The 23716-nt window shown below is 38.7% G+C and overlaps 1 protein-coding gene across 3 annotated transcripts in view; it reads left to right on the forward strand.

Moving 5' to 3' along the window:
* The window catches only part of AATF (apoptosis antagonizing transcription factor), a 103048-nt gene that overhangs the window by 18835 nt on the left and 60497 nt on the right, over positions 1-23716 (forward strand). For all 3 annotated transcript variants that reach the window (XM_082440026.1, XM_082440027.1, XM_082440028.1), the window contains exons 5-8: positions 18219-18333; positions 19906-20113; positions 20652-20816; positions 23131-23214. In XM_082440026.1, the coding sequence (XP_082296152.1) occupies positions 18219-18333; positions 19906-20113; positions 20652-20816; positions 23131-23214 (572 nt within the window). The remainder of the gene's footprint in view (positions 1-18218; positions 18334-19905; positions 20114-20651; positions 20817-23130; positions 23215-23716) is intronic.

The following is a 23716-nucleotide window of genomic DNA, read 5'->3' on the forward strand; positions in this document are numbered from 1 at the left end:
TTGTGTGGACATATACTTCCATGCCTCCTGGAGAACTAAGAACGGAATGGCTGGGTCACGTGGTAAATATGTTTAATTTTCATAGAAACTGCCAAGCTGTTTTCTAAAGTGGTTATACCATTTTATAGTCCTACCAGCAGTGTATAAAAGTTCCACTTGCTTCACATCCTTATTAACAGTTGGCATGGTCAGTCTTTTTAATTTCAGACATTCTAATAACCGTGTAGTCATTGGCTTTTTAGCTTACAAAACTTAGTTGCTGTCATCTCTCTTATCCAGGTATACCTCGGAGATATTGCAGGTTCATTTCCAAACCACTGCAATAAAGCGAATATCTCAATAAAGTGAGTCACATGACTGTTTTGGTTTCCCAGTGCGTATAAAAGTTATGGCTACACTCTACTATTAAGTGTATAATAGCGATAGCATTATGTCTAAAAAAAAATCTGCATACCTTAATTAAAAAATGCTTTAGCGCTACAAAATGCTGTCATCTGAGCCTTCAGTGAGTTGTAATCTTTTGGCCGGTGGAGGGTCGTGCCTTGATGTTGATGGCTGCTGACTGATTGCGGGGAGGTGGGGGGGGGTGTTTGCTGAAGGCAGGGGGTGGGGCGTGGCAATTTCTTAAAATAAGACAACAATGAAGTTTGCCGCAGTGATTGACTCTTCCTTTCACGAATGATTTGTCTGTCGCAGGTGATGCTGTTTGATAGCGTTTTACTCACAGTAGAACCTCTTTCAAAATTGGAGTCAGTCCTCTCAAACCCTCCCACTGCTTTATCAGCTAAGTTCATGTAATGTTCTAAATCCTTTGTTGTCATTTCAACAATCAGTTGAGTTCACCGTCTTATATGGGCATGGTTTGTGGCACCCTGAGACAGTCACAACTGTAACATGAAACATCACTGATCACAGATCACCGAAACAGATATGATAATAATGGAAACGCTTGAAATATTGTGAGACTAACCAAACTGTGACACAGAGACACGAAGTGAGCAAATGCGTTGGGAAATGGTGCCTATAGACTCGCTCGATAGAGGGTTGCCAGAAACCTTCAATTTGTAAAACACACAGTATCTGCGAAGTGCAGTGAAACAAGGTATGCTTGTACTTTGTCCTTCCTTTGTGGGTTTATTCCTTTTAAATTTATTTTAGCCAGTGGAATAAAATAGAGAGTTCAGAAATAGATTCTCACAAATACAGGCAATTGACTTTTCACAAAGGTGCAGAGGTAGTGGAGAAAAGATAGTCTTTTCAACAAATGGTGCTAGTACAATAGTACATTCATTTGCAAAAAAAGTGAACTTCAACCTACAGCTCATACTTCATACAAAAGTTAACACAAAATAGTTCATCAACTTGAATGTTAAGCATAAAACTATAAAGTGTTTTGAAGAACACATGGGAGAAAAATCTTCATGACCTTTGGTTAGAGAGAGTTCTTAGATCATCAAAAGCATAATCCTTAAAAGAACAAACTGATGATTGGACTAAATCAGAAGTAAATCTTTTGCTCTGTGAAAGACGCATTAACAGAATGAAAAGAAAGCTACAGACTGAAAGAAAATATTTGCAAATCACTCATCTGACAAAGGATTTGTGTCCAGGATATATAAAGAACTCTCAAAACCCAACAATAAAAAATACCCTTTAAAAAAAAAGGGCAAAATACTTGAACAGAAACTTTACCAAGGAAGATATATGATGACAAATAAGCACATGAAAAGGTGTTTATTTAACATAATCATTAGTGTTGATGGAAATGCAAATTAAAACCACAAGGAGATGCCCCTATATACCTATTAGAATGACTAAAAACAAACACCTGACAACATCAAGTGTCAGCAAGGGTGCAGAGCAGCTGGAACTTCCATGCATTGCTGGTGGGAATGCAAAATGGTATAGCCACTTTGGAAGAAAGCTTAGCAGTTTTTTATAAAGTTAAACGTATATTTATGAGATGATCGAGCAGTCCTACTTTTAGATATTTTCCCTAGAGAAATGAAAACATACGTCCACACAAAGACTTGTATGTGTGTGTTTATAGCAGCATTAATCATAATCACCAAAAACTGGAAATAGCTCAAATGTCCTTCAGTAGACAAACGGATAAATTGTGGTACATTACTCAGCAATAAAAAGGAGCAAAATATTGATAAACGCAGAAGCACTGATGAATCTCAAAGGTATTATGCTAGTGAAAGACGCCAGTCTCAAAATATTATACATATACTTTAACATTCCATTTATATGACATTTTGGGAAAAGTAAAACTAAAGGGACGGAGAATAGATCAGTGGCTGGCAGAGGTTAGGGGTGGGGGAAGGGTTTGACTACAAAGGGGCAGCCCTGCTTTCTTCTTTGTTTCCTGTAAGTTTCTATTTTCCTCTTCGGTAGCCTCATTTCCTTGGAGTGTTTCGGGCCTAAATTTTGTCCACTGGCTTGCCGCTGAACCCTTCTGCTTGGCTTGATTGTGAACATTTTGCTTAGATTGAGGGAGGGGTGTAAATAGTTGTGTGGTTATTCCCACATAACTCTGGGAATATTTCTTATGGTAATGGGTACATGATACAGTACTTCTAGGGATGGAGGAATGGGCTACATCAACCTGTAGTGTCATTTTTGCTTGAAAAATATATCTCTGGTACTAAAACCTTACCCAGAAGAGAATAATAGATTATGCAGAGCTTCTAGATTTTGATGTGGGTTAGAACTGAAAAATGAGATGTCTTTAAACTCCTTTTCCTTCTCTCTTTGATAAGTGATATAATGTGGTTTGGACACTCAGAGATTCCTGAGATTCCAGGTTCTGGTTGATGATTTACTGCAAAATTGCTTATAAATTGAAGTAGAAAATGTTTTGCAGACCTGGCAGCTTTCTGGCTTCACACCCATTTGTCACCCAGCATTTCCCTTTGTGTATAGAACAAGAATTAATTAGACTGCACTGCAGGAAAAGTTTACGGCTATAATTTATATAGGATGAATTTCTTTTTAAAGAGACAGCATTGTTTTGTTATACCTATATACATATAAGTGTGTATATATATAAAGTGAGTTTTTTCCCTTAAAGCAGTGTCTGTGAGCTTCTGGAGTGAACAGTCATTTTTCTTCTTAATGCTAGATGTTGGTGGAATAGATGCTTTTATGGTGATTGCTTTCTGATTAAACTGTTGAGGTTTTTGTTTCTTGTTTTTAAATTCATTGTGTACTAGTGAGCAGGCCTCAGTTTTAGGTTTGCATTTTACACATTGGTCAGACTTGTCTGGTTTCCAGAGCTTTGTATTCTTTTGGTCTCTTCAAAGATTTAGGATTGTGTCTTTTTTTTAGGGTCTTGCTCATTCAATTAATGTTTTCATAATCAATGCAAGTCAGAACTTGCAATTTGTTCCTGATTTGCACATTAAAGAGCTCCATTAATTAAGAATCTTGGTGTTTGGCATGTTCCTGCAGGATCTGTGCCTTATTTACATGGTAAGAGTGCAAGATGCAAGTTTCTCAGTTGTAGTGGCAATTGCAGTTAATCCTGCTTTTTCTTTCCTCTTCTTTTTTTTGGCTTGTGAATGACAATTAATTCACAACTCATTGAAACTACTTAGGGATACATTGTACCAAAGTAGGAACAAGGGATCCAAATGTAGGGGGCCACAGGAAGAGCAGAAAGTAAATCCTTTGTTTAAAGGGAAAAAAAACCTCTGAAACACATAGAGAATTTATGTGTTTGGTTTTTGTTGGTTGTTTCACTTGTCTAAAATGTAGGAGGCATAATTCTGTTTACTCTGAATTTGCAGATTTTTTTTTCCCTCTTGGTAATAATAGTTGTACTGATAAATGAGGTTGCCTTTCATAATCCGAATAACCCCAGACATTTGGAAGAACATACCCCTATGCTTATGTCAAGTATGCTGTTTCATAATATTCCTTTTTTGAGTTTCTTTCTCATGAGATCACTTTCCAAAGTGTTTGGGTTCTGTTACCGTTTCTTTTGGATGCCTTGGTCAAAGCTGGAGGTGGTCTCCATCTTGATATGTTAGATGGTATAAAAGCAGTTGGAAATGTGAAATCAGATCACTGGCTTAGCAGGTTCCTGCTTTCCAGTTTCAACCATGGCTAATGCTTACCTACTCATAATGTATTTTCCCAACAGTAGCTAGTCCATCTTTAAAAATACCATGAGAAGCTGCAAAGCATTTTTCGAAAGAGTGGAGACGTTTTTTCCCCTGATATTTATGAAACTTGCTAGGGCTTTTATGGGACTTAATTTAATTTGTCCTTATACTCTTCCATTACAATATATATGTAAAATCTTTACATATATCTTTATATATAAAGGTATGTATAAAATCTTCACTGTAAAAAAAAAAAATACATAAACAGTAGAGATGTATGTAAAAGAAAAAGTGAAAGTTCTTCCACTTTCCCAAATCCCCATACCTCCTTCTCAGAGAAAACAATGGAGGTGTATTCTTGCAGATATTTTAATATATTTAATATATATTTTCTTCCACTGTATATATTTTTCCATTAAGCTTTAATGGAAGTTTGACAAGGAGAGGAGATTGGGAGGTGTGGGGAAAAAAAGCAAAGGCTATTATTATATTAGTTATAAATTATCTTAGAGAAAGTCAGTATGTCATGATACCTTTAAGACATAATTCTCTCTTGATTATTATAATTATTATATTTATTACCTGTCCCCAAATAAGTTTGCCCATATTACTTGCTTTGAAAGTTTGTTATGCTTGGACTACACTTGACTTTCGTTTGAGTTCTTTGGTAATTTTTCATTTGCTCTCATGTAGTATTGATTGTTTCGCTTGGTGTTTAGTCTCAAATCTCCCAGATTCTATTTTTCTTGAGGCAGTTGAATAAATTTGCTTCTCGATAAGTCCAAAATGCTACTATTTTGAGAGGAGTTTTTACTAGCTATTCATACGGTTTCATGCAAGGAAAATTTTTATAGGTAGAGGGGCTGTTCAGATAATCTTAAAGATTCTTTCATCCTTAAGATGGCGCATAATCTATGCTACGTGAATGTCAGCAGTGGTGGGGCTTTGGAAGAGGGCAGAGACAAACGTGCTAACTCGAGTGATTAGAAAGCATTTCCCGTGTCCTCAGTAAGGCTCATGCGGTAGAAGGACATGAGGGAAAAGAAATCAGAAGTGACCATTTGAGAATCGGGATGGTTAATTTACTTCTATCTTGGTATTTTATTGAGCAAGTACAATGCAGGGTGCCACTATCCTCTAAAAATAATAAAAATAGCTCCCATTTGTTAGTTGGCACTACTCCCCATGCACTGTATTAAGTTTTTACGAATGTCTCATTTAGTTTTCATGGCAGCCTGTGAAATAGGGGCTGGCTGATAACTATGTTGTACAGACGAGGACATCAAGTCTTAGGTTAAGTAACCTGGTTAAGGCCACACAGTTAGAGGCAAGGCCAGTATGACGTCTGCTTTGCTTCAGAACCACTGCTCTAGGGTATGACATCTGCTTTGCTTCAGAACCACTGCTCTAGGCCATCACTATGCACATAGTCTGAACTACTCTAATCTGTGTTTTTTTTTTTTTTTAAATCTTCTCTTTAAAGAAAGTATGAGGGAATAAAGAAATGGAATAAATGCCAAAGCTTAAAGGAATGAAGGCAGGAGAGATATGGAGATGAGTTTGTTGTAAAACAGAAGGCTTAGAGTGTGAGTCGTAAATGTATCCTTCAATTTTTCTAAAGATCATTCCTGCGTACTGCTTTTTCAGTAAGAGAGCTAGAAGGGCCCTTGGGGGATCAGATGATCTAGTCCCTCCCCTATAGGCAGGCAAGACTTTTTTTCAGTGATAAAGAAAAAGATAAAAATGTGTTTTTCTTATTAGAAATGTGCTACATATTCATTATATAAAATTTAGAAAATGGCCAAGGGAAAGTAAGGAAATAATCTTCCTCAATCTCAGCAGCTGGAGTTATGTATTTTTAATATTTTGGTATATGGTATAAATATTTTCTGGTTTCCTCTCCCCCTGTGGGTGTGTAGTTAGAACAAAAATGGAACCATATTCTATATTCTGTTTTGCAGTCTGCTTTTTTCTACTTAACAGAGATCATGAATATTTTTCCATGTCATTAAATATTGTTCTACAGCATTATTTTTAATGGCAGCAGAGACTTTCCATCATACGGGTAGTTTAACTAGTTCTTTATTGTTGGACATTTGGATTGTTTCCAGTTTTTCATTTTTATAAATAATGCAATAAACATTATTGTTAGTAAATCTTTACTCACATCTGTGCTTATTTTGTTTCATAAAATAAATTTCTATATGTGGAATTAGTACATGTTCTAAGGATATACACAATTTTAAGGCATTTGATCTGTATGGCCAATTCGCCCTCCAGAAAAGCTGGATCAGTTTACATTCTCATCTTCTTTATATGAATGTCAGTCTCCCTTATCCTTGTCAACCCTGGATATTATAATTTTGTTTCATCTTTGTCACTTTGGTAGGTGGAAAATGGTTTCTGCTTCTTTTAATTTGCATTTTTAAAAAATTTACATTTCCCAGTGTTTAACGAGGGTAAACATTTTTTCCTTACATTTATTGGTCTTTTGTATTTCTTTTGTGAGTCATACAGGGAAAATTTTAAATTAGTTCTGGGGATGGGTGATCTCCTTTTCAATCAAATGTATGGCCACTTCTAATTTCTCCTGCTTTTATTTTAATCTGTCTTTTTGTTTGATTATTCTGTTGACAGGAAGAGTTATAGCTACCTCAGAAGACCTCTCTGTATTCTTGAATATATTTATTTAATCTTAATCAGCTTTTTAAAAAAATTATTAAAGTGAAGTTTGTAGTAAAAAAAAATTCTTTTTCAAACAGTACTAATTATCCCCCTCCCCCTGACCTAATCCTGAAATACGTAACATGGGTTGTGAAAGTCCTCTTTTTCCTTTCTATTAATAGTGCTCTTCAGAGGGAACTCTCTCTAGCAGTTTGGTGTATATTCTTCTAGGTATTTATGTCAATTGAACCTTTTTTTAAACCGTAAATGCGATCATAAGGATACGTTGAACTAGAACCATCTTCCCATGTTAATAAATGTCTTAACTGTTCTTTCTTTAAAAAAAATACTATGCTATCTTTGTTTTCATTTTCTTTTTCCTGAAGTATTTTAAAGCACTCATCATCATGTCATTTTGCCTCTAAATACTTCTATCAATAGCTCTAAAAAGTAAGACTGTTTCCTGTGTAACCCTGTCATCTCCCCTAACCAAATCACTACTTCCTAACAGTCCTAAGTAATATGTCCACTCCATACTCAGATTACTTCAGTTATCCCCCAAAGTATTTATGGTTTAGTGTATTCAAACCAAATTCTGTTTATACTTACCCTTTTCAACAGCTGCCCAGAAAGTTATCTGGCTAAATACCCTATAAATGGGCACTTAAGATGTTTGCTGTTTTTACCTATTATAAATAATGCTAAAAAATAATGTTTTTTTACCCACCTCTTTGCTTTCTTATCTGATTATTTCTCTAGAATTAATTTCTAGAAGTGGAATAGTAGGGTCAGGAGGTATGCGTGTGTAAAACTTTGATACATTTTGCCAGATTGCTTTCTGCATCCGTTGTGCTAATTAACTCTTATCAGTTGTGTATGGAGAGTGCCCCTTCACATTCTTGCCAGCATCAAGCACTATCAGAAAAGTATCACATTGTTTTAATTTTTTTTTTTAAGTAAAGCTAAGCATCTTTTTTTGGATGTATTTGGCCATTTGAATTTTGGAGACTATTAATCCATTTCTTAACATTTTCTTTTTCGGGTTAAGCAAATATTCTTTTGTCTTACCGGACCTGCCTTCCATCCGTATGATTTGGGCTTTCTTTAGTTTCTCCACTTTGTTTTTTCAAGTGTGAGGAGCAAATTTAGATATAGCATTTTAGCAGAAACTCACTACTGTTTTTTGTTTGTTTGTTTTTTTAATTTATTTATTTGGCTGCTCTGGGTCTTAGTTGCAGCATGCAGGATCTAGTTCCCTAACCGGGGATCGAACCCGGACCCCCTGTATTGGGAGCGTGGAGTCTTAACCACTGGACCACCAGGGAAGTCCCCTCACGAGTGTTTTTTTATTGTGTCGTGGTATTGAGAAGGGCAGTTTTGTCATTTTTTTGGAATTGAAAACTTCATTTAGTTTGCCAGGTAGTTTTGATACGTATCCCATAAGGGTACATTGATCTAGAAAATGAAAAACATGCAGTTTTTTTTTTTTAAAGCTTGTAGTAGTGTTTCATTTTCTTCATCTGTGTAATGGTGATATAATAATAGTATGTACCTGAAAGGATTGTTGTGAGGATTTAAATGAGTTAATACATGAAAAGTGCTCAGGCTGGTGTCTGGTACTTAGTAGGTCCTTGATAAGTGTTAGCTATTAATCTTAATAGTGGTAATAGTTTTTTTCTTAGGCTATAGCTCTGTGGCCACAGTATTTGTTTCCCTCTTCTTAAAAGGGTTATATAAATAAATACTGGTACTGTACTTATAGTTAGTTCTTTGGAGATTTGAAATGCACACACAAAAAGCACATGCCAGGAAGAATATTAGGATGTCATTTTTATTCAGTTTTTCATTCAACAACGTGGAGTCTGCCGTTTGCCAACACCCAGTATACCAAGGTGAGCGGTTCAGTCCCTGCCTCAGGATGCTCACAGCAAGGTGTGGAGATAGGTAAACCACTTTTAAAGCATCATTTAAATGTTTTTACATGAAAGCAACGTCTCAACGTGTTTCATTTTTGGGTTGATGAATAAGCAGTGCTTACCTTCACTAATATTAAAAGGAACGCAAATAAAATAATCTTTTATTTTCTGAGCCTCAGTTTATGCAAGTGGCGATAATGACTGTTTTCATGAGAATGCATTGTAACATGCCTAACAAAAATTGTTAATTATTTTCATGTTTGTAAGTTCTTAAATCTGATACAGTGGTTTTGAGACTCTTAGGAGTAGCCTATACATCTTATAGTTGGCGTGTTCAAATAAGGAAAAAGTTAAGTTTGATTACCTTGCTTCCGTTAACAAAAGGTCCGTTTGTTGAGGATACACAGTTATGGAAGGTAGCAAATAGGGAGTCCACATTTTGTTTGCTTGTCAGCATTTAGATTTGGAAATGATAGTGTAGTTAGATGTTCTGTCATGTGACTTGGGCATCAGTTCTCTGGAACTGAAATATTTGTAGAGTACTTTTTATGGCCCAAGTGATGTGGTGGCTGCTAGAGTGGCAGGACAAGGTCTGTGTCTCAAGCAGCTTACAACGTGCACAGTACAATATGTGTTGTAGCAATGCTGTGAAGGATACTGAGAGAGGAAGGATTAACTGCATGGGAACCCCCATTTCTAGACCCATACTGTATAGAGAATTTGGGCCCTTGGTTCGAGACAGTTCACTACCTGTTTATTTAAAGGCTTTTTAATATGAAAGGATCAGACTATTTTATATGAAACAGAAGGTTACTTGGATTGTGGTTTTAATTTCATTTTTAACAAGTTCCCTTACTTCAGAGTTTAAACTTTAATAGTATTTTAAATTGTAAGAGTAATATGTGCTTATAAAATATTCAAACAGTTCAAAAGTGTATCAAATAAAAATGAAAGTATCCCCACTCTCCCAGGGTAACTCCTATATTAGACAGTTTAAGCAATTACTTGTAAATAAACTTGGATTTTAAGTACCTCGTGCTCTGAGCATTTACCCTTTCTGTTTAAAGGGGAAAAATAAATTTCCCTTTTCAGGTAGGTACTCTGGAACAATGGAGGTTGTCTAGGAACTGTGAAATGGAAGGTAGCTAGTGGGTTTCGGGAAGTACATTGATCAGTTAGATTGCTGTGTCCTGTAGGGCTTTTTAAGGATTTATTGACACACTTCATCAAGGTATTTGAGAGTATTCAGGGAAACCTAAGATATTCTGCACTTCTTTTCCCTTCCTTACACATTCATACCCTGGTCAGAAATTACAGCTTGAGTGGGACGTCCCTCCACTCAAATGCACACTATCTATCATGTTACTTAGTGCGACAGTAATGTAAAATGGGAAGGATTTTTCCTTTTGGTTTCTTTCTGTGAGGGGTCTCACCCAACATATTTTATCCTATGTCTCTTCATCTCTCCCTTATTTCAACTTCCACTTACTCCCCAATTCCCTACATCATTCTCCTAAGAGAAAAAATAAGTTTTGTCCACCGAGTCTTCTTTCTTACTTGATTTAATGTGTCTTGGGCTGAATGTTTCTCACAAAAATACTTTGCATTCAGAATTAGCCCATCAAATCGTTTCCTCCATAGCCCCCTGCACAGACTGCATGCCTTCCGCCATGGGGCTCCCTGAGGTCGCAAAACCCAAGTCTGCTTTTGGCTTAGTTGTCATGATTTTAGAGTATAAGTCCCCACGCTCTGCTTTGGAAAAGTTATCCTGGTGGTGATTTTGTACCATTAAAAAAAAAAATCCTACTTTTGGTTCACACAACCAACCAACACAGTGGGACAGAACTTCTTCTACTGTTCCAGTCGAAACGTGGTCCTCCTAAGAGCACATCCGTTTCTCTAAATCGGGGGATATATATGTGCCCACACCTGTGTATGCGTATACCTACATGGATATATAAAAATTCTAGTTGCACCCACCCTGGAAATGATAGCGACTCATCCACACAGTGGGTGTTAAGGAATTTGTAACCTGCAGTGCTCTTTCTTACTGGTAACGCCATTCTGCTTGGGGAATATAGAACAAGCCCAAACAGTAATACTGACAGAATTCGGAATTATGATACAGTGCAGCCTTCACGTAATTCTTTGTTGAAGAAGTTAGGGCCTAAATGTTAAGGCTTATTGTTATTCCGAGTTGATAATCTCTGCCTTGCTTTAATAATTTTTCCTCATGCCTGGGTAGCCCGCGAGTTGCACAATAATCACTCACACAGCTTTGTAATCAATGCCCAAAGTAATAGGATTCCTCTGGCCACCGGCAATTAATAAATTTGTGTCTTTTTTAAAACACTAGCAAGTCGGGCCTGAAATACGACTGACTGGCTCTCCTCATTTGCATATTTATTGCAGTGGAAAAATTCTTACCAGATGATTGATGCTGAGCCTGCCTCTTGAATTCCAAGCAGCACATTATTATGAAATGAAAAATGCCGGCCATACAGTTGATTAAAGTTGAAGACAGTGGAATCGGTGTTTTTTAAGATTGTGGGAGAATTAAAGGCATATTTTAATGGATGTTGACAAGAAGTGAACTAACAAAAGCAAAGCAAAGGATTTGCTTGAAAAGATTTAATCAAACGTCTTTCTTGGGGGATTAATTGCCGGGGATGACTACTGCAAGTGGCAGGCTTGTATGGATTTGAATGAAAAGTATTGTTCTCAGGCCAGTATATCGTGTGTCCTTTTGACCTATAGTTTAGCTGCAGTCCTAGAGTTACTTTGGAAGGAGGAAAAAAAAAAATGCCCTTGTGATCTGTATATTCTACCTCAATGTATATATCCGGGGTAATAGGAATGTGGGAGTTTATATTACTTGCACATAAATAATTGTATGTTTGCATATTTACTTTAAAAATAATTGTGTGGATATTTAAAAACTGATAAGGTGAGCTTTATTTTACTTTATACATTTGCTCTTCCCGTTGCCCTCCATCCCCTTGCCAGAAGTTTTACTTATTGGTTTATAATCTAATTAATGAACTGTGTGCCCATGTCCAAACTTATTCTCTGCCTACAGTTTTGTTTACGTCAAGCAGCCTAGATGAATCAGGGAAAAAAATAAAGCTGTTAAGTGAAAATGGTTTTTAGATCGGTGACATTTTATATATAGAATGCTTGCATATGGGTAGCATGTAAATGAATACTTAATATAGGAATGTGTGAATACTAGTTCAGTCCTAGTGCTGTAGAGCAGAACAAGCAGAGCTAGAGATTTTCACCATGTGAAAGACGCTGATTTTGTGATAGTAATATACTTTCTCTTTCTACAGCATTAAAAAATTTGCAGAATACCTTAATATATAAAAGCGTTTGTTATTTTTCACCTTAATTCTGCAAGATAAGCAGGCAAAGGATTATCTACATTTTATAGATGAGACCATTGGGACTTGAAGAGATTAAATTGGTCCACTCAGTGGAAAATGACTAGTTAGTGATAGTGTCAGTTAGGATACAGGGCTCCTGACCCTTAGTAAAGTACTCTTTCTTTTTATTCTCTACTTGGGAAATTATTCCTAAAGCCAGTGCCCAGATGCTTGGGTTGAATCGTGGTAATAAGGTGAGGCACATGTCCTTCTTAATCTCCTCTTAAGGGAAAAGCCTCTGGAAATGGACCATGTAAGACAAAATAAACATATATGTCCTTGACAGTCGCCATTTGTTTTGTGGCCAGGTGCCCTAACTTCTTCAACAAAGAATTACGTGAAGGCTCCACTGTATCATAATTCCAAATTCTGTCAGTATTACTGTTTGGGCTTGTTCTTTTGAACAAGAAGAAAGTATCTGCAGCTTTTCTTAACTTTTAACTCAGATGCTAATTGGGAGAAAAACTAGAGGTGAACTAGAAACTGTTGATTCCATTCCCTTTCTCATTCATAGGGTTGAACAAGTAGAATTCAGCCCTATATGAATGCTAAAGAGAGTTGCTTGTTTTGGTTTGGTTTTTGGCTGGGAAGAATTCACTATTGGATTTGAGCCTCTAGGAGAGAGTCTTTCCTCACCCTCATCAGCTGTGGCTTCCAGGAGGCCTACCACGACCAGCAGAGGATTGCTCATCGTCTCTTCAGGTTTTACATAAAATTTTACTAGAAGGAAATGTGGCCCTAATACCACAAAGAAACGAGAATTGGGCTCTGGCTTCTAAATCTCTTCGCAGGAGGTTGTCCATGTGTTGGCCACAGGTGACTTGACTTTGATAAACATTTTTTTTTGTTGTTGTTGTTGGTTAGAAGCACAGAATTGCAGATTTCATCTCTGGTAGGTCTCTTGACACTTTGATGCATGGTGGTGCTATCCCTGAATGGAGCTTAAATACTTTAGGGCTACTTTCTGACTGGGTGAAGGGGTGTATAAAATGAGAACATATGAGAGAGTATTAACAGAAAGGCACACTTTGATTTACTGATATTGGCTCTCTACTTTCTTGTTGGATTGATATGCTGTCTAATATATCTGCAATGGATTTTTTAAAACTGACTTGAACAAAAAAAAAAGGGCTTGTGTAGCTACTTGAAAGTGGCCCTTAAAAGTAGTAGTCTTTTTGTTGGACGTTTTCACAATTCTTAGTTATGTTACATGTGAGAGTCAAATTATGACTTGCTTGTTGGGGGGCAAGCAGCTGTAAACATTATGAACTGCTTTGCAGCTTCTTCCCTGCATGGTTCTTGATCTCATATTTTAGATCATGGACATATGGTACCTAGAGGAAGTAAAGGACAGGCACTTGATTTTCCTGTTCTTATAATTTTTTATTGTGGTAAAAAGACACATAACATGAAATTTACCATCCTGTTTTAAGTGTACAGTTCAGTAGTACTAAATATATTCACATTGTTGTGCAGCCAGTCTCCAGAACTTTTTGATTTTGCAGAACTAAAACTCTATACCCATTAAACAACAACTCTCCATTTCCCTCTCCCCCCAGCCCCTGGCAAGCACTGTTTCTGTTTCTACGAATTGGACTACTCTAGGTACCTCATATAAGTGGGATGATACAGTATTTGTCCTTCTGTGACTGGCTTATTTCACTTAGCATAATGTCCTCAAGGTTCATCCGTGTGGTAACATGTGTCAGAATTCCTCTCCTTTTTAAGGCTGAATAATATTCCATTGTTCTTTTGGACTAGGCTCCAGGTTGAAGGAAGGTAGACGATTTTTTTCTGTAGAGAGATAGACTGGGATGGTAGAATTATTACAACTTTGGTCTTAGGATTTTTTTTTTTTTAAATGATTATTCTATGTTTATTTTTATTTGCTTTATTTATGGCTGTGTTGGGTCTTCGTTTCTGTCCGAGGGCTTTCTCCAGTTGCGGCAAGCGGGGGCCACTCTTCATCGCGGTGCGCGGGCCTCTCACCATCGCGGCCTCTCTTGTAGCGGAGCACAGGCTCCAGACGCGCAGGCTCAGTAACTGTGGCTCACGGGCCCAGCCGCTCCATGGCATGTGGGATCCTCCCAGACCAGGGCTCGAACCCGTGTCCCCTGCATTGGCAGGCAGATTCTCAACCACTGCGCCACCAGGGAAGCCCGGTCTTAGGATTTTTTAAGGTGTTTTTAAAAAGTGTGGTAAAATAGATATGACATAAAATTTACCATTTTTAATCATTTTAAAGTGTACAGTTCAGTAGCAGGTACGTTTGCATTGTTATGCAACCAGCCATTACCACCGTCCATTTCAAAACCTTTTTCATCATCCCAAATTGAAACTCTGTGTCCATTAAACAATAAGTCCCCACTCCCACCTCTCCCCAGCCCTTGGTAACCACCCTTCTATTTTCTGTTTGACCATTTTTTTAGATACTTCATATAAGTGTAATCACACAATATCTGTCCTTTTGCAACTGACTTATTTCACATAGCCTAATATTTTCAAGGTTTAGTCTTGGGAATTTTGAAGACTACTTTGCAAATGCAAAATTGATTTGTGGTTTCACTTTGGAGAACATGGGCTCTCTTAAGATGTAGCTCTTTCTAGAAAAGGAGGTAAAAACAATGGTTCATATTTGCACAGAATTTGGATGAGAGGAGATTTCTGCATTTTCATGGGCTTCCTTCCAAGTATTAGTGTCTCTTCTATTTTCTTAAGGTTCTGGCTGTAACATAACTTTCAGAACCTTAGCTATATGGAATCTCTGTTTATAATTTTCAGCTCTTTTCATAGATGATCATTTGTGGTAACCTAATATTTGTAGTTATTTTTTTTTCTTTTAAATTTTATTTATTTATTTATGGCTGTGTTGGGTCTTCGTTTCTGTGCGAGGGCTTTCTCCAGTTGCGGCAAGCAGGGGCCACCCTTCATCGTGGTGCGCGGACCTCTCACTATCGTGGCCTCTCTTGTTGCGGAGCACAGGCTCCAGACGCGCAGGCTCAGTAATTGTGGCTCACGGGCTTAGTTGCTCCGCGGCATGTGGGATCTTCCCAGACTAGGGCTCGAACCTGTGTCCCCTGCATTGGCAGGCGGATTCTTAACCACTGCGCCACCAGGGAAGCCCTGTAGTTATTTGTATTCTCTGCTTTCCTCATTACTTTAATTTTGCATTATCCTAGTTACACACTTAGCACATTTAAAGTAATTCTTGTCTTTAAAATTATTATATCTTTATTCTTTTTATTCTTCTTGCCTACTTCTCATCTTGTTTGTACCTAATCCATTTCCCCAAAACTGTCCGAAGATTAATTCTGTGTTACTTTTTTCTTCTTCATGAGAGTAACTTTTTATTTTTATATTTGGTGGAAAGGTTTTTTTTGTTTGTTTGTTTTGTTAAGATTCAGAGTAACAGGTTGAGAACCTGGGTTTAGAACACAAGGCATTTTTGATTTTTTTCAGGTAATATTTAGGTATTGCAGGTCCCCCCAAGTGGTGTGGATATGTACTGATTATAAAAGGATTAGAAAGTGGAATTCAGAAAAGGTGTGATCAAGGGTCTTCTGTTACATTAAACAAGCAAGTTGTATTTATATAGTCTTTTTTTTTGGATACAAGAACAATATTTTATTTTATTATTTTTATTAATTAATTAATTTTTTTGGGCTGCATCGGGTCTTTTTTTTTTTTTTTTTTTTTTGGCTGTGTTGGGTCTTCATTGCTGCGTGCGGGCTTCTCATTGTGGTGGCTTCTCTTGTTGCGGAGCATGGGCTCTAGGCGCGTAGGCTTCAGTAGTTGTGGCATGCGGGCTCAGTAGTTGTGGCTTGCAGTCTCTAGAGTGCAGGCTCAGTAGTTATGGTGCATGGGCTTAGTTGCTCCACGGCATGTGGGATCTTCCCAGAGCAGGGATTGAACCCGTGTCCCCTGCATTGGCAGGCAGATTCTTAACTGCTGCGCCACCAGGGAAGTCCCTGCGACGGGTCTTAGTTGTGGCATGCGGGATCTTGGTTGCGGCATGTGGGATCTTTCATTGTGGCTCACGGACTTCTCTAGTTACAGCGCTCAGGCTTCTCTCTAGTTGTGGCGCGTGGGCTCCAGGGTGTGCGGACTTGGTAGTTGCGGCGTGGAGGCTTACTTGCCCCGAGGCATGTGGGATCTTAGTTCCCTGACCAGGGATTGAACCCAAATCCACTGCATTGGAAGGCGGATTCTTAATCACTGGACCACCAGGGAAGTCCCTATATAGTCTTATATGGAGATTATTGGAGGAATGCAAAGTAGCTGTTGGGTCATTGAGTTCCTTCTGACCAGTCTGAGGAGGCTTTCTCAGGTAAGCTCCTAGCCAAATGTTAAAATGGAATGCTGCAGCGTGATCTGTTTGGAGAACTTGTCTGAGTCATGTGTTGGTGTCCCATTGATGAAATAGGTTGAGATGTAAAATAGTGAGGAAGCTACTCATGCTGGGCAAGGTAGAAGCAGAAGAGATAGAATCAAATTCATAAAAATCACTTAAACTGAAGTTCGTGTGGGCTGAAGTTAGTCTGGAATATAAAATAAAAATGAATGTAGGGATTGCTAAATGAGAGTAAGGATGCTTGTGAGAAGATTACAGTTACTAAAGGAAAGCGGGAAGGAGTGATCGAAGCATAGCCAGAGACAGATGGACAACTGTTAGTGACAGGAAGTATGGAAACCACAGGATTTAGCAACTGGCTGAATATATCGAATAAGGGCACCAAAATGTCAGTGATCTCCTGTGAAAACACATTAAACAGAGGTGAGAGAATCAGACAAAGGAGAAGTATTAGGTTGGAAGAAAGAAGTCCTGTTTCTGACGTGGTGAGTTTGAGGGAGTGACGGAGCATCCATGTGAACGTTTTCTTGGCAGTTGCTGGAAATGTGAAAGTTTGATTATAAAGAGAGATGTCTGAGTGCTGTCAAAACTTAACTAGTAGTTATCAATGTCTATTTAGCCCCTTTAGTAGGATTTTGCTGATAAAGAAGGTAAGAGTTTGGTTCTCAGAGGGCCAGATTTTATTCTGAAAGTTCTTGGTCATAGACTTTAACCTTAATCCTGACCAGTTTTATTACACGTGCCTCCTGTTGGTTGTGAGGAGAATGAGGTGAGAACATATTCTTGGTGTGCAAATTTTTAATACACAGTTCAGCACAGTGGAACCTCCATATCCTTGGGTTCCGCATCCACGGATTCAACCAATTTTGGATCAAAAATACTTGGAAAGAAAAAATGTCAGAAGGTTCCAAAAAGCAAAACTTGAATTTGCAGCACTCTAGCAACTATTTACATAGTATTCACAATGATTTTTATAGCATTTACATTGTACTAGTTGTAAGTAATCTAGAGATGATTTAAAGTATGTGGGAGGATGCGTGTAGGTTACATGCAAATACTAGGCCCTTTCATATAGGGAACTTGAGCATCCATGGGTTTCGTTATCCTGGGGGAGAGCTCCTAGAACCAATCCCCTGCGGATACCGAGGGATGACTGTACTGCAAACAGTAAGTCATTAACTTGGGTTTCTACTCATGAACTGGAACCTTCCTTAAGGGTATGTGTTGGGAGATTGAATGAATGAGGTGGTAGCTCACACCAGAGGCAAAGGAGATCTCCTGGGGGAGGGTGGTGGTGGTGGTAGGGACCCCAGGACTAAGCTGTGCTCTTTAGAAGAGAAGGAATTGCTTAAGGAGTTGATCAGTAAAGGGATAATCCAAGAGGTCAATGGGTAACCTGTAGAAAAATATCTGAGAAAGAAGCACCAAAGGAAAAAAATGATTGGTTATGATGACAGGCAAGGAAGGAGTTTGTCAAACTTACTAAATTTAAGAGCTCACAGTTTACTGCAGACGCTCTTCTGAGTACCTTACACATTGTTACCTTGCTTGTTCCTCACAACGACCCTATGAGGTAGGTGCTGTTATTATTTCCTTTCAGGAATTCTGTATTTCAGAGAGTTCTCAGTCCCGGCGTACCCTGTGCCCACCCCCTCAGCCAGTACTGCTCAGGAGTCCAGTGTCATAAGCATCACCTACTTTGGAGAACTGTAGATAATTAACTGTTCCTTCTCTCTGCTTTCTTTCCCAGGTCACAAGGCACTTAAAGCATTGTTGAGGTCATTGGTAGATCTTCAGGAAGAGTTGCTTTTCCAGTATCCAGACACTAGATCTCTAGTAGATGGAACAAAGCCCAAAGCAGAAAGGTAAGGAGGGAATGGAACTATGGAATTGCTTATTTTCTTTTCATCTGAATGGTTTCCCATTATTTATGAAAAAGAAAGTCAGGTCCTTTCCAGGCAGATATCGGACTTAATGTTAGTAAAATAGAAGGAGCCTCTTACGTTTAATTGGTGGCCAGGATGACACGTAAATTGGGAATTAGGTTTTGGATTTTTATGCATAGTTGTGCCTAAGCTTCTTTGTAAGCTTCTGCAAAAATCTTGCCTTCTTTTTAGGTCTAGTGAGATTATAGGTGAAAGCACATTTTTAACATGAACACTTAATTAATGTTTATGAAGCACTTTGTTGCCCATACATGAAATTGCCGGTCACAACTGTTGACTTTTCAGTGAAGGAAGAAGCAGTTATTGCGAAGGGTGGAAAAATTTCAGGAAATAGCAGAAAGAACCATTTTTTCCCTTCCTGAAATTATCACAGTTGATGAAGGTTCTCCTCCACCTCCCCCCTTTGTTTGAGCCTGCCGCATAGGGCACCTGCCTGCTGTTTTCCGTTGGGCTTCCCCTCTGCTCCATACCTTTCTACTGAATTAGTTGGAATGGCAAAGGAGAGGAGCTCGCATTCAGTAAGCACTTCCTGCGCACTGGGGTTGGTGGTCCAGGCAGTGTAGCTGGCTCCGTAGCTGTAGGCTCTCGTGTTCCCTCGCACGGTTGAGGGTATTACAGTCTAGCTCGGATTCTGTGGCCTACCCCTTTGAGTTTTCTTCACATTCTGCTTCTCTTCATTTGGTTTGACCAATATTACTCAGCTTTCCTGAGCAATTGGTTACAGGGAGACATATTTCCCTTATTGATTTGGGGATTGAGGTCATAAAAGTATGATTATATGTTTAATTTTTAAAGACCTCCTGTAGCGGTATAGGCCTGGTTCATGTGCATTTCTAATAATGTTTTTAACAACCTCATTTATTTTTATAGTTGGCTTGCTTTTTAAAAAATATTTTGAAACCATCTATTTTTATATTTATTTGGAAAGTTACACGAGTTTTTGTTTGACCTCACGAACGTTTTCTTCCAGCAACTACAAAAAAGCTGTCCTCACATCTCCCGTGCTATTTAAGATGCAGACAGCATAGGGAAGGCACAAATACTCTTGACTGCATGTGGGCCTAGGTTTTGTTTTTTTTAATTAATTAATTAATTAATTTTACTTTTGGCTGCATTGGGCCTTCGTTGCGTGTGGGCTTTCTCTAGTTGCAGTTGCATGGGCTTCTCATTGCGGTGGCTTCTTCTTGTTGCAGAGCATGGGCTCTAGGTGTGTGGGTTTCAGTAGTTGTGACACAAGGGCTCAGTAGTTGTGGCTCGCGGGCTCCAGAGTGCAGGCTTAGTAGTTGTGGCGCACTGGCTTAGTTGCTCTGTGGGATGTGGGATCTTCCCGGACCAGGGCTCGAACCCGTGTCCCCTGCATTGGCAGGCAGATTCTTAACCACTACGCCACCAGGGAAGTCCCACGCGGAAGTTTTTTTTTTTTTTTTTTCGAAGTTTTTATTTAGGTAACGTTTATTTACATTGGACTCAGTGTTCTTACTGGTTTTCCAGTGAGGAGGAGATTTCCAGTGAAGATGAAGAGCTCGTAGCAGAGAAGAAGCAGCAGCAGCAGAGGAGGGCCCCAGCAAAGAGGAAGCTGGAGACTGAGGACTACCCCAGCTTCATAGCGAAGCGCTTCGCCGACTTCACCGTCTACAGGAACCGCACGCTCCAGAAGTGGCATGATAAGACCAAGCTGGCTTCTGGAAAACTGGGGAAGGCAAGTGTGTGCACTCGTGTGTGTAAGGCAGATCATGGCAACCTGAAGCAGCTGTGAGAAATTGGAAGTACAGCTCCCTTATGTGGATGATGCCTCAGTGTCATAGTAATCAGTCATTTCTGTAGAAAAATTTACTGAACCCTAACGCTAACCCTAACCCTAATCCATTGGGGTTTATGCCATTCAGGCATGGGATTTCAGCTTTATTAGAAAAAGTATTTTATTCTAGAAGTTGTGGTCTTGTAAGTGTTGGAAATACAAAGTACTTTAAAGAAATGGACTTTAAAACAATTATTATTAAAGGAGCCGAAGTTAATCTCTGGGTATAGGAAACTAATATGACCTGCTTAGGGACTAATTTTTTTTTTTTTTTTCTGAGAACAATTAGAGCCATTCAGAAACTCAGTCTTTAACAGAAAGTCCCTCCTGGAAGGAGGATTGTCTGTTTCTCTGCTGACACAGAAAGATAGGGAAACCAACGTAGCTGCCTTCAGCAGAGACTTTCCACGTTATCTGACACTGGTTAATGTTGTTGCAGGGTTTTGGTGCCTTTGAACGTTCAATCTTGACTCAGATTGATCATATTCTGATGGACAAAGAAAGATTACTTCGAAGGACACAGACCAAGCGCTCTATCTACCGAGTTCTTGGCAAACCTGAGCCGGCAGCCCAGCCTGTCCCAGAGAGTTTGCCAGGACAGCCGGTAAGAACTGCGATGCATGGTGATTATGGGAGCAGTTTCTAGGAGGCTAATTAACTGAAAAATCTTATCATCTCCTTGTAGGTATTCCTCTGGGTATAAGAAGTCAGTGAAAGAAAGGGAAAAAAGCACTACTTTCCTAGATTGTTGAGAAACTGAGAATATGTGGGAGGGGAAAGTTTTTTAAAAATGAAGCTATTATTGTGTGTAGCCTTCTCTTAATTTTGAGTTTGAGCTGAGTCTGGTCATGGAAGCATTTGTAATCCAATTTATTTTTTTTAAATAAATTTATTTATTTTATTTGCTTATTTTTGGCTGCATTGGGTCTTTGTTGCTGTGCACGGGCTTTCTCTAGTTGCGATGATCAGGGGCTACTCTTCGTTGCAGTGCATGGGCTTCTCATTGCGGTGACTTCTCTTGTTGCAGAGCACAGGCTCTAGGAATGTGGGCTTCAGTAGTTGTGGCTCACGGGCTCTAGAGTGCAGGCTCACTAGTTGTGGCTCACGGGCTTAGTTGCTCCACGGCATGTGGGATCTTCCCGGACCAGGGCTCGAACTTGTGTCCCCTGCGTTGGCAGGCGGATTCTTAACCACTGTGCCACCAGGGGAGCCCTGTAATCCAATTTTTATTTATTTTTAGCTGTGTTGGGTCTTCGTTTCTGTGCGAGGGCTTTCTCTAGTTGCGGCGAGCGGGGGCCACTCTTCATCGCGGTGCGCGGGCCTCTCACTGTCGCAGCCTCTCTCGTTGCGGAGCACAGGCTCCAGACGCGCAGGCTCAGTAATTGTGGCTCACGGGCCTAGTTGCTCCGCTGCATGTGGGATCTTCCCAGACCAGGGCTCGAACCCGTGTCCCCTGCGTTGGCAGGCAGATTCTCAACCACTGCGCCACCAGGGAAGCCCCAATCCAATTTTTAAAATTCCGTTTTAAAGATTTTTCTTTAGAAATGCCAGTATCGAAGCGAGCGTGTACTTTAGGCTTTCCTTTGGATGTTTAGACGCTCCAGAAGAGGATCCAGGATTGGAATAGGCAGATTCTTCTGTCTAAAGGAAACTTTTATTTATAGTAGAAATATATACTTAATATATTTTTTAAGTTCAGGAGAATTTAAAATGAAAAGTAAAATTCCCCCTAGTCTAAAAAGTCCACTCCTCAGGTTTAACCAATGTTCATAGTTGTAACACACTTCCAGGTATTTTCTATTTATATATATAAATATATACACACACACACACACACACACACACACACACACACATGCATATAACACGTACGCACTTATAAAAATATGGTTGTCTTTTTTTAACTAAATGGGTTGGATATATATATGTGTGTGTGTATAAATATATAAAATGTTATAAACTATATGTAAAATCTTACAACTTTCTAAACTATTCTAGATACTTTTCCATGTCATTACATGTAGATCTACCTCATTTTTCCTCATGGCTAGAGTATTCCATTGTATGGATGTGTACTATAATTTATTTGAACAGTGGATATTTATGTTGTCTCTAGTTTTAGAAACTGTGCTATAGGAAACATTCCTGAGCATTTTTATTTTGGTATTTGTGTGAACATATGGATAGACTTCTAGAAGTGGAAATGTTAAATCAAAGAGAATATACATTTTAAAACCTGATAGATGTTGTAAAATTGCCTCAAAAAGGCTGCATTAATTTCCAATCCCACCAGCTGTGTTTTCCTACTGAAGATTGCCAGTTTTAGAGGTGAAAAATGATGTCTTCTCATTTTAATTTGCATGTATTTAATTAGAATTAGATTAAACATATTTTTGTATAACTGTTGACTGCTTGTGTTTTTTTTCTGTCAAGTGCCTATTAATGTTTTGCCCATTTTTCAGTTGCATTGTTTTTGTTCTTCAACTTTTAAAAATTAATTAATTTATTTATTTTTGGTTGCATTGGGTCTTCGTTGCTGTGCGGGGGCTTCTCATTGCGGTGGCTTCTCTTGTTGCGGAGCACAGGCTCTAGGCACGTGGGCTTCAGTAGTTGTGATATGAGGTCTCAGTAGTTGTGGTCCGTGGGCTCTAGAGCGCAGGCTCGGTAGTTGTGGTGCACAGGCTTAGTTGTTCTGTGGCATGTGGGATCTTCCCAGACCAGGGCTTGAACCCATGTCCCCTGCATTGGCAGGTGGATTCTTAACCACTGCACCACTAGGGAAGTCCTTGTTCTTTAATTTGAAGAGCTCTTTATATCTTAAGGAAAATAGTGCTTTGACTGTTATACACATTATTTATAGTAGCTGCATTACTTTGGTAACCTCATTGGGATTCACTCTTTCCTTCTCATTGATATAGGAGATCCTTCCTCAAGCCCCTGCCAGTGCCCACCTGAAGGACCTGGATGAAGAAATCTTTGATGATGATGACTTTTATCACCAGGTATGATTTTTACACTCTTTTCTTTTGTTATAAATCAGGCTTTAGCATTTTAAAACAGCTGATAGAATTCTCTGACTAAAAGGTAGCTTACTTTGGAAGGATAGAGTCAGATAGGGAGTTAGAACTCTTGTGTTCAGAATCGACTTACTGTGTAGTTCTGGATTTATTGCTTTACTTTTATATTTTTCCTTTTGTAATGAAAATAGCTACAGCTACGTTGTTAGTTGTTGCAGAGTGTGAATTATTTGTAAAACAGTTTCAACTTCTTTGTATCAGATGGTTTATTCTCTCTCAGCAGCTTTTGATGATGTTAATGGAGGATTTTTTTTGTTTGGTTTCTTGTCCTATTACTATTAGATAAGGATATGGAGCTGAAGGGCCGGGATCCCAGAATTCTTGAATTGCACTTCTGGTTCTATTAACCTATTAAGTCTGTTCTCTTAAAACTTTTGTGTATGTGTGCATGTTCACATCAGTTAAGTATTTATATTTATTGAGATTG

Source organism: Balaenoptera physalus (genome assembly GCF_965194825.1).
Source record: "Balaenoptera physalus genome assembly, chromosome: 20".
Classification (NCBI taxonomy): domain Eukaryota; kingdom Metazoa; phylum Chordata; class Mammalia; order Artiodactyla; family Balaenopteridae; genus Balaenoptera; species Balaenoptera physalus.